The following is a 12,414-nucleotide window of genomic DNA, read 5'->3' on the forward strand; positions in this document are numbered from 1 at the left end:
ACACACACTGTGACTCATCAAACGGCCGGCGGAAAGTGGAACTAACTATTAACCCATTCTGACCTGAGATCAGATTATAAAAATGTCTTCTGCATCCTGACCGTTTTCCATTCTGACCTGAGATCAGATTCTAAAAATGTCTTCTACATCCTGACAGTTTTCCATTCTGACCCGAGATCAGATTCTAAAAATGTCTTCTGCATCCTGACCGTTTTCCATTCTGACCTGAGATCAGATTCTAAAAATGTCTTCTGCATCCTGACCGTTTTCCATTCTGACCTGAGATCAGATTCTAAAAAAAAAAAAGTATTCTATGTCACACAGTCGCTCTTTGATTTTTCAAAAATATCAGACCTACAAGCTCATAGCGCGCCACTCAGTGGCGCGCTATGAGCTTGTAGATCTGCTATCTTTCAATAGCTAAAGTATAACATAATGCTTAAAACACCAAAAGGGGTTCCCGCCCTGAATGGGTAAAGACCAGATTCTACAAATCATGACAGTTTTCTGAAAAACCATATGTTCCTATACATCAGTGGTTCTCAAACTATTTCATGTCAAGGACCCTAGAAATATATGTAATATGCTGTCGACCCCCATCTGAAAATATGTTGTTCCAGGGACCCCCCCCCCACCCCCAGAAGCAAAGATTGGAGTTAAAAACGTTCGCTCTGGAAGAATATATATTCAAAGATTTGAGGCACATTCTCACGATTTTTCAAAAACAATAGCAAATCTACAAGCTCATAGTGCGGCACCAAGTGCGGCACTATGAGCTTGTAGATCTGCAATTTCTCAATAGCTAAATATTTCTCAGAAGCAATCCGTGGATCAGCGACTGTGGAAAAATAATGTGAATACTTTTGTACGGTCGGTAATCATATTTTGATGCCAGTTACACTTCATTGTATACTTGAACTCCAGTCAAATATTTTTACGCAATTCCTTCTTCCTTTTGTAACAAGAGTATTTCTCCCACCACTGTCCCAAACGCACAGGATACACACACACACACACACACACACACACACACACACACACACACACACACACACACACACACACACACACACACTGATGTCTTAACTCCCGTCAGGCTGAGCGCAGGACGGCTAAAATTCCCTTTTATGGCATTGCAGGGGCCTTTTTTAGTGCAACAGGAAATGACATGGCTGTGTGTGTGTGTGTGTGTGTGTGTGTGTGTGTGGACACGTCAGGGCAGAGCTGCTTCTTGGAGGGAAGCAGAGCTGCAACTCATTGCCGTAATGCCACTCGTGCGTGTGCACACACACACACACACACACACACGCACACACACACACACACTACTTTTACTTTTAAGTAAAGGTAGCAATACCACAACAGCTAAATAATACTCCTTGCACTACAGTAGTGAGTATAGAATACTCCTGGTACTACAGTAGTGAGTAAAGAATACTCCTGGTACTACAGTAGTGAGTAAAGAATACTCCTGGTACTACAGTAGTGAGTAAAGAATACTCCTGGTACTACAGTAGTGAGTAAAGAATACTCCTGGTACTACAGTAGTGAGTAAAGAATACTCCTGGTACTACAGTAGTGAGTAAAGAATACTCCTGGTACTACAGTAGTGAGTAAAGAATACTCCTGGTACTACAGTAGTGAGTAAAGAATACTCCTGGTACTACAGTAGTAAGTAAAGAATACTCCTGGTACTACAGTAGTGAGTAAAGAATACTCCTGGTACTACAGTAGTGAGTAAAGAATACTCCTGGTACTACAGTAGTGAGTAAAGAATACTCCTGGTACTACAGTAGTGAGTAAAGAATACTCCTGGTACTACAGTATAGTGAGTAAAGAATACTCCTGGTACTACAGTAGTGAGTAAAGAATACTCCTGGTACTACAGTAGTAAGTAAAGAATACTCCTGGTACTACAGTAGTGAGTAAAGAATACTCCTGGTACTACAGTAGTGAGTAAAGAATACTCCTGGTACTACAGTAGTGAGTAAAGAATACTCCTGGTACTACAGTAGTGAGTAAAGAATACTCCTGGTACTACAGTAGTGAGTAAAGAATACTCCTGGTACTACAGTAGTGAGTAAAGAATACTCCTGGTACTACAGTAGTAAGTAAAGAATACTCCTGGTACTACAGTAGTGAGTAAAGAATACTCCTGGTACTACAGTAGTGAGTAAAGAATACTCCTGGTACTACAGTAGTGAGTAAAGAATACTCCTGGTACTACAGTAGTGAGTAAAGAATACTCCTGGTACTACAGTATAGTGAGTAAAGAATACTCCTGGTACTACAGTAGTGAGTAAAGAATACTCCTGGTACTACAGTAGTAAGTAAAGAATACTCCTGGTACTACAGTAGTGAGTAAAGAATACTCCTGGTACTACAGTAGTGAGTAAAGAATACTCCTGGTACTACAGTAGTGAGTAAAGAATACTCCTGGTACTACAGTAGTAAGTAAAGAATACTCCTGGTACTACAGTAGTGAGTAAAGAATACTCCTGGTACTACAGTAGTGAGTAAAGAATACTCCTGGTACTACAGTAGTGAGTAAAGAATACTCCTGGTACTACAGTACATATATATTTTTGGGGTCGTTGACATGAAGTATTGAGAACCACTGATATAGAAACATGAGGTTTTTCAGACGATTGTCATGATTTAGAAGACATTTTTTTTTAATTTTGACGTAAAATGGCTTAACCCGGCAAATATGGAAATACTTGGATAAAGCTAATAATTAATTATACCTAAAGATTGTATTGTATTGAGTACAGTACGTAGGTAAGTAAATGTACTTAGTTACTTTCCGCCACTGACAACTTTGTGTGCTTTAATGCGAGAGAACAGACTGAGCGTTTGATTTGATGAGGGGAGGGGGGGAGCTTGTCTCTGGAAGATCTGACGTACGCGTGCACGCATACACGCACGCACGCACGCACGCATGCATGCACTTAAGTTGCGAGGACATCGACATGTTAGGACGGCATCGAAAATGGCGCGGGGGAAAAAGATGATCTACAACAATCTGCAAAACGTTCCTGCATTTTTTCATCAAACCACCAAAACAAACCATTTCTCTTGTGAGGAAAATGTAATTCACAATAAATGTCTGTCTTCTCACATTCTGCAGTCCTGTGGGGACATGTGTGTCTCTCACACAGTATAGGACAAGTACACGCACGCACGCACGCACACACCAAAATTCCTTTTCAGGAAGTTGGAAGGGGGGGGGGGGGGTTGATGTCAGCGTCAGCAGGAAGGAGGAAGTGATATCTCAACATGTCCTCTTTGATTCAAAGGTTTAAAGGGACACTTCCCTTTTTTTCAACCCATTTAGACCTGAGGACGATTCTACAAACGTCTTCTAAATCCTGAAAAACCCTATATTTCTATGTCAGTCGTTCTCAAATTATTTCATGTCTTGTCAAGGACCCCCAAAATATATGTAATTCGCCACCGAACCCCCCCCCCCCCCCCAGCTGAAAATATGATGTTCCAGCGACCCCCCCCCCCCCCAGAAGCAAAGATTTGAGTTAAAAACGTTCACCCTGAAAGTGAAATATATAAGAGTGCCACATTTTCGCTATATTTCTAAAATAGCAAGATCTACAAGCCCGTAGCACGCCTACACGCTTATAGATCTGCTATTTTTCAACAGCTAAAGTATAACATAATGCTTTTCAGGAAATGAAAATCGGCCTATGACAAAATATCACCATGTGTTCTAACCGACTTCCTTCCGTTGGTTAGATATTTATAAACCCCACACTCCGAAACTGAAAGTGGTCAAGTGTGGGGTTTGATAAAAGCAGATCTACAAGCTCACAGCGCGTCGCATTGCGACGCGCTGTCACTCGTGAACTTGTAGATCTGCAATGTTTTGCTGATCTGATGAAACGTGGACATAATGGAGGTTTCTTTCTGACTGGTGGCGTTATAATCCAGCGTTGCGTCACAATCCCACAGTCCTCTGTCTGGTATTTGGCACGGAACGAGTCATGATTTAATCCAGTCATTCCCAAAAATATTTTCCTTGGAGCGCTGGCTGAGACCCGACACACAAACGCGCTGGCGTGCACGCCCGCCCGCGCACGTGCACGGCACGCCCGCCTGCGCACGTGCACACACACAGACAGACAGACAGACAGACAGACAGACAGACAGACAGACAGACAGACAGACAGACAGACACTAGCGAAAATTGCAAGATCACAACGTGTCACGATGAGATGTGTTCAGAGTCTGTAAAACAACTGCCCTCTCCTCCAGACCACGAATGCAGCAATTTACTACATGGTGAAAGAAATGCTAAATGCCACTCCTTCTCCTTTTCCGGAGCTTGTAGATCTGCTATTTCTGTCTACAAGTGCCTAACTGTCTCTGCACGTCATTTAGTGCAGAGGTTTTCAAACCTTTTTTTGGCTTCAGTCAGTATACCTTTTCCTGTTTTCTTGGATCAGCGATGGCAGTCTCTCAGTCAAATCTGGTCACATATACTATACTATATGCTATACATTTACGTCACTGCCCCCTGCAGTACCTCTGATTGCCTGTACAGTATGTACAGTATAGCGTGTGAGAAGCAGTGATTTAATAGTGTGTGTTTTTGTCTCTCTTCCAGGCTGGACCAGGACATCCAGTGGACCAGACCGTTGGGAGGACAGCTCCCACTAAAAGCAGCAGTCAGGTACTGTACAGACCCCCCTCCCCCCCCCCCCACCACCCCCACACATACAGTACAGTACAGTAGACATCAAAGGAGGCCCTCGAGCCCCCTATATACCCTTTTTAACTAGTCTCTTGAGCCAGACCGTTTTTTGCCTGCATGTAAGCATGTGTTAGCAACGGAAGCTCTGAGTCTCCTCCCCTCCCTGCTTCAGGGGAGGAGGCCAAGCATCCACCAGGTTTTAGGTGATAATAACCACCTCACCGCGGTGGTGGTTTGGGGGAAAACTTCCAACATGACGTGTGGTGGCGGCGGTGGGTAGAGTGGGTCAGTGGGTAGAGTGGCTGGGTGGTAAACCGCAAGGTTGCCGGTTCGAACCCTGCATGTGGCCTCCCCCAGAGTTAGTGTCGAAGTGTTCCTTGAGCAAGACTCTGAACCCCTGATTGCTCCTGATGTGCTGGTTGGTGCCTTGCATGGTTTCCGCCGCCATCGGTGTGTGAATGTGTGTGTGAATGTGTGTGTGTGAATGTAATGCACAATCTATGTAAAGCGCCTTGGATAAAGGCACTATATAAATGCACCATTCCTATACATTCCATACTAACCACGGCGGTGGTTAGGTTGGGAAAACCTGGAGTATGCGTCCCGCTTTAGTCTTTACAGTCGCGCAGATTTGACATTTTTATTTTATTTTTTATAATCAGTACTTTATTTTAGATTTTTTGCAAACACATAAAACAGAGAACTTAAAATACAAACACAAACAACAACATCAGAGTACGTATTCATGGACAGGCAAGATAGATGAGATAAACAAATAGAAAGAAAAAAAAGGAAAAATCAAATTAAAATGTGAAAATAGTTTACATTATTTACACGACCAGACGCAGCATCATCAACCGTATCATAATGTGTAGTAATACAATAAACAATCAAGAGGGCATTGCCTGACCATGGATCACACCAAGGGACCTGCAACATGACTGAGGAACACGTCCCACTTCAGATCATATTTATCCAACTGATTATTCATCTTAAAGGATAACCTCTCCAAAGCAGCCACTATACCGAGCTGAGTGAACCATACATGTGCTGGAGGTAAAACCTCAGACTTCCATTCCTTAACAATGATTTTCCTACCCCAGATTTGACATTTATATAAATAAACCAAAAATAATCAACGCCTGTATATAGTTTCATCAGAAACGGAAACATTTTCTCTCTTTTCTTTTTAACGTAAAGATATTTTAAAATATATTTTTGTTAATGGAAATGACGAACGGGTGACTGACTGTTTCCTTTCTCGGCTGTCGGGATCGTGTAAAGTTACATGCTGGCTCGGAGATTGTGGAATAGTTGTTGTCTGGACCAGTGGTGGTTCCCAAAGTGGGGTCCCGGGACGCCTATAGAGCGTCGCAGTCCCTCCCCCTCCCCCTTTCAGAACGACGAGTGGCCCAGGAAATGAAACCCCAATGCATTTCTCCCATAGGATTTTCTTTAAGTATTTATTTAAAGACGGTTACGCCGCGGACAAAGCCAACTCGGATCGTGACAAATCATGACAATGAACACAATGTTTTGGGGCCGATCAACTAATTTATAAGAAGAAAAACAAAACAAATAGTGTTGTCTCCTGCCTTTATTTTCTTCTTTCTAATGATTTGATCGGCCCAAAATATTGTGTTCATTGTCATGATTTGTCACGATCCGAGTTGGCTTTGTCCGCGGCGTAACTGTCTTTAAATAAATACTTAAAGAAAATCCTATGGGAGAAATGCATTGGGTTTCATTTCCTGGGCCACTCGTCGTTCTGAAAGGGGGAGGGACTGCGACGCTCTATAGGGGTCCTCCAGTGAGTTCCAACCTCCCCAGCATTTACTACGGTTGAAAGAAATTGAAAGCACATTCCCCCCCCTTTCCTTTCCATGCAAAGCCTGGATGCAGCATTCAAGAGAATTGCCTCTTCCGAACTCTCCTGAAAAGTTGAATGTTTTATGTTGGAAGAATTGCCCTGTGTGTGTAAATCCATGCCGTGCGCCGCTTCTCCACTAAAGGCTTGATTATACTTAGTTGAGTGCGTGCCAAATAATGCCCTGCCCCCCCTTACCCTCTGCACCCCCCGCCCCGCCCCACTCCAACAATGTTATTACTGTATTACATGTAGGAGTTATAGCCATGTCAAAGTTTTTTTTTCTTTTTTTTTTATCCCATGATTTTGTAACCCATTTTTCACCCCTGTGTCAATCACCTAATGTGATCCTGGGCTCTACACACCCTCCGCCAACCTAGTCCCCATATATGGGGGACAAGGGGAGAGCAAACTAGTCCCCATATATGGGGGACAAGGGGAGACCAACCTAGTCCCCATATATGGGGGACAAGGGGAGAGCAACGGACTTGAACTCATGCTTCCTTCATGCCCGAGTGTCCAAGTTGCTCCTTTACAACCTGACAGGGGGGAGTTTCCCTGGTTGTACGTAGCACGTGGAGAGGAACACGTTATTCCAACCAGTTCCTTTTCCCCTCCATCAGGCGCCCCGGCTGGCCAGGGGGAGGCAGTCAAAGTTTTTTCATTGATTAATGAATTAGCCTATTTAGACCTGAAGACAATTCTACAAATGGCTTCTAAATCCTGACATTTTTCATGAAAAACCCCATGTTTCTATGTCAGTGGTTCTCAAACTATTTCATGTCAAAAAACGGTTCGCTCTGAAAGAATATATATTCAAATATTTGCACTACATTTTCACGATTTTTCAAAAATAGCAGATATACAAGCTCGTAGTGCGCCACTCGGTGCCGCGCTATGAGCTTGTAGATCTGCTATTTTTCAATATATAAAAGCATAATATAATGCTGTTGGGGGTTGCCGCCCAGAATGGGTTAATTGAATTATTTATTAGCAAGACTGAAATACAGGGCTGTATTTTGCGTGTCTTAAGTACCAGGTCTTATTACCTAACTTGAGTAAACTAAAGACCTGGAGGCGTGATCAATGCTCTTTGGCCACTCAGAATAGCCAAATGGCATTGATCACGCCTCCAGGTCTTTAGTTTACTCAAGTTAGGGAATAAGACCTGGTACTTAAGACATGCAAAATACAGCCCACAGTACAGAAGTACAGTTTAAATCTACACTAATAAAATAATAACACAAAACGGGCGGGCGTGGGGTGGGGTGGGTTTGTTTCCATTGTGGTTCATTGTGCTCAATTCATTGTACTCGTATGAGCTGCATTTAGGCTTGGATGGATGACTCATCATCAGACATGCATGCAGACAGATGGTGGATGATAGAGCAGGTCTCTGCCAGGCCAGGTTGCCTACCCAGGGCCCGCTAACCTTCTGCAAATCTATGAGTCATACAATCTTAGCTTCACATGACCAGTGTTATCTTTGGCAGCAAATTTATTTTATTTTTGTCAGTGTCTTGAATAGTTTTAATTTAGTTTCAGTATAGTCACATTTTAGACACCTGGAATGTCTAGTTTTAGTCGACTAAATATCATAAGATTTTAGTCTACCGAATCTACAGTTGATTTAGTCGACTAGAATGTGTTTTGGCGGGCCTTGATGCCGTAATGACTGTTTTTTTACACTTGCTGAAAATAGCAAATCTACAAGCCCACAACAACGCTTGTGGATCTGCTATTTTCAGCATGCAAACCAAGTGTAAAGTGACTTATACTGGATCTCTTGTCCACTAATAGTCCCTTCCTAACATTTTAGTGTTTCGTTGTTTTATTGGAACTACATATGTGACTAAATTTGACTGACATTGGATTTCATTTTTAATTTTAGTTTTTTCATGTCATATGAAAGCAGGGAATCATAGCTTCAAATTGATCCAAGGAACCCATGTGGGGAAAAGGTTTTGATTATATGACCTACCGTTCAACAGTTCTAGGCCAAAAACATTGATGCGGCCTGTGGTAGCGCCACCATGAGGCCTGTTGTAGCGCCACAATGGGTCCATTTTGATGGTAATATGTACCGATTTGTGCAACGTTTGGAAACAATCTGTAGGAGAACAAGTAGTACAACTTTTTTCCCCCAAGAAAATACGTAATGGTGGAAATATTGTAATGAGTGTTAATGGGCGTTAACCCATTCAGGGCGGGAACCCCTTTTGGTGTTTAAAGCATTACGTTATGCTTTAGCTATCGAAAAATAGCAGATCTACAAGCTCGTAGCGCGGCACCGAGTGGCGCGCTACAAGCTTGTAGATCTGCTATTTTTTGTAAAAAACGCAAAAATGTGGCACAAATCTTTGAATATATATTCTCTGAGAGCGGACATTTTTAACTCAAATCTTTGCTTCTGGGGGGGGGGGGGGGGGTCCCTGGATCAACATATTTTCAGATGTGGGTCAGTGGGCCAATTACATATATTTTTGGGGGTCTTTGACATGAAATAGTTTGAGAACGACTAACATGGAAACATAGGTTTTTTCAGAAATGCATGTGTGTGTGTGTGTGTGTGTGTGTGTGTGTGTGCGCGCGCGCGTGTGTGTGTCCGCTCCTATTGGGAGAGTGTTTGTGTGTGTGTGTGTGTGTGTGTAAAGTTTCACCCAGTTGGATGCAACAGTGCCAGAGATGAGCTGTTCAGTCACACACACACACACACACACACACACACACACACACACACACACGCCCTTCCCTTCAGCCCTCCGGCCTGGAGGAGACCATCAGAAATGTCAGTGAGGGCTAGCTGCCTGCGTCCCGAGCACATTTATTAAAAACTGTGGCCATAATTTTTCAGTAAGCCCACTTTTGTCAATTAACAGTGGATGCAAAAAACCGACAGCCTCAGCTAGCTCAACGGAAGGATCCACCACCCCCCACCACACACCACGTTCCTTCTGTAAATATATACTGTATCTGTTATTGCTCTTATAGTGTTGCTGTTGATATTTAATGTATGTGTGTATATGACCTTCTAATGAGAGCGCAAAATCTGTCTTGGAAGAGAAGAGCCACCCATCGACTGATCTAATATACGGCAACCTTCCCCGTGTTTCTACACTAGTCCACCCATCGACTGATCTAATATACGGCAACCTTCCCCGTGTTTCTTCACTAGTCCACCCATCGACTGATCTAATATACGGCAACCTTCCCCGTGTTTCTTCACTAGTCCACCCATCGACTGATCTAATATACGGCAACCTTCCCCGTGTTTCTTCACTAGTCCACCCATCGACTGATCTAATATACGGCAACCTTCCCCGTGTTTCTACACTAGTCCACCCATCGACTGATCTAATATACGGCAACCTTCCCCGTGTTTCTTCACTAGTCCACCCATCGACTGATCTAATATACGGCAACCTTCCCCGTGTTTCTTCACTAGTCCACCCATCGACTGATCTAATATACGGCAACCTTCCCCGTGTTTCTTCACTAGTCCGATCCAGAAGAACACAGTTTTCCGGCCACTGCTATACAGAGCTGACCATGAGGTTATATCTCCCCTTCTTCTCTGGTGTCGATGCCTCAAAGCAGACCAGAGGTAGAAAGGTGTCGTTCCCTGTGATGTCATCGCTATAGGGACACAGGCATCAGTAAGCAGGAACTGGGGGTGTTAATGAATGGAGCGGGAAGTCTGCCGTGGCGTTGTTGTGAAATCCATGATCTCGACCGCGGTCGAAAAATGATGAATGTTGATGATGACATTATGATGAACTGAGTACAATGGATCACAATGGAAACGAACACCCGGCCGAGGCCTATTGTTTGTTTATCATTCTCTACTGTACGCCGCCGTACTGTTTTCAGACTCGTTAAGCAAGTAATCAATCAATCAATGTTTCCTTTCACCGGGAACAGCTGGTCAAGTTGTGTTCTATGCAAGGCTGTCACCATGATGTCACCATGATGGAATCATGATGGAATTATGATGACTCCCAAGATTTATTGCCTCACACATAATTGCAATTATATTGTTGTGTTTACATCACGTTATGCTTTAGCTATTGAAAAATAGCCGATCTACAAGCTCATAGCGCGGCACCGAGTGCCACGCTATGAGCTTGTAGGTCGGCTATTTTTTGGGGAAAATCGTGAGAATGTGGCACAAATCGTTGGAATTCTTCAGAGTAAACGATTTCAAGTCTTTGCTTCTGGAACTACATAATTATGTGACTAAATTTGACTGAGGGACTGCCATTGGATTTTTTTTTAATTTACATTTTTTCATGTCCTATGAAAGCAGGGAATCATAGCTTCAAATTGACATATTGGTTAGTAAGTAAGTGATGTCTTGCAGAAAACGGCGAGTTGAGAAAACGGGCTTCAAAGGTTCACTTATGTGGATTACACCTAGCTACATGTTTAAGCATTTGTTTCATATTTACATAAGAGAGAGAGACACAGATTTCAATTTCAGCTCTGACATTTATTTCAGACATGCTCTAGTATGTGAAGAGTCTGCCTGTGCAATTAACATTTAGAAAATAGTTTTTCTCCTCTGGTGAAAAGCTTTAATTTGCGCGATGGCAGGCTCTCAGTCAAATCTGGTCACACATTGTCAGATGGGGGTCCGTGGCCAAATACAGATAATTCTGGGGGTCCTTGATGTGAAAAAGGCTGAGAACGACTGACGGAAACAAGACAGGACATTTGTTTAATTTCAGCGTCGGGCCTGAATGGGTTAAAAGTGTATTTCTGTTTTTGACGGTCAAAATTATCTGACTTTACACTTTCCAAAGACATTTTAAGTAGCGGCAATTGCTGATTTGCAAGCTCACAAAGTGTGACATTGAGACGTGATGTCAGCTTGTAGATCTGCTATTTCCGCTATTCCTTTATAACTTAAAAGAAAATCTATGAAAATGTTTCAACCGCGGAAACGATTGTGACGATACTGAGGATACTGTATCTCCCTTAGAGATAGGGTGAGAAGTTCAGTCACACGAGAGAGACTCGGAGTAGAACAATTAATAAATGTTACGCTTAGCACCATTACCTCCATTAGAGCAACGGCAATTGGTCTTTTATGTATACATATTTTATAGTGCTTTCGATTGATGAAGTCGTAAATGCTCTGTTAAAACTCACTCGGTGCCACAGGACGCCTTATGACGCCCCCCCCCCCCTCCTTACAAATAATGTTTTTGCCGTTTGTGTTTCAGGTGTAGCCGCAGTACTGCGACCGGCCAGCAGCAAACATGGTGGCGCTGTCGCTCAAGATCAGCGTGGGCAACGTGGTGAAGACCATGCAGTTTGAGCCCTCCACCATGGTGTATGACGCATGTCGCATGATCAGAGAGAGAGTCCCCGAGGCCCAGCTAGGCCAACGTGAGTGTCTCTCTATCTAGTGTCTCTGTGTCTCTCTCTCTCTCTCTCTGTCTCTCTGTCTCTGTCTCTGTCTGTGTCTCTCTCTCTCTCTCTCTCTCTCTGTCTCTCTGTCTCTGTCTCTGTCTCTGTCTCTGTCGCTCTCTCTCTCTCTCTGTCTCTGTCTGTGTCTCTCTCTCTCTCTAATATGTGTCTTGTCTTTGCAGCCAACGACTACGGTCTGTTCCTGTCGGACGAGGACCCAAAGAAGGGCATCTGGTTGGAGGCGGGCAAGGCTCTGGACTACTACATGTTGAGGAACGGGGTTAGTCTCTATTAACCCATTCTGACCTGAGATCAGATTCATACGAGGTTTCCACTGGACACACACTGGTCTGATGAACCCATTCTGACCTGAGATCAGATTCTAAAAATGTCAGTCGTTCTTCGATTTTTTTCAAAAATAGCAGAC

General features: G+C 43.3%; 1 protein-coding gene across 1 annotated transcript in view; it reads left to right on the plus strand.

The window, feature by feature from the left end:
* The window catches only part of tln1 (talin 1), a 133,910-nt gene that overhangs the window by 29,442 nt on the left and 92,054 nt on the right, over positions 1-12,414 (plus strand). Inside the window, exons 2-4 of the mRNA XM_080765859.1 lie at positions 4,622-4,687; positions 11,801-11,966; positions 12,170-12,267. Of these exons, the coding sequence (XP_080621985.1) occupies positions 11,837-11,966; positions 12,170-12,267 (228 nt within the window). The 5' untranslated portion in view covers positions 4,622-4,687; positions 11,801-11,836. The remainder of the gene's footprint in view (positions 1-4,621; positions 4,688-11,800; positions 11,967-12,169; positions 12,268-12,414) is intronic.

Source organism: Protomyctophum bolini (genome assembly GCF_963924005.1).
Source record: "Protomyctophum bolini genome assembly, chromosome: 6".
Lineage (NCBI taxonomy): Eukaryota > Metazoa > Chordata > Actinopteri > Myctophiformes > Myctophidae > Protomyctophum > Protomyctophum bolini.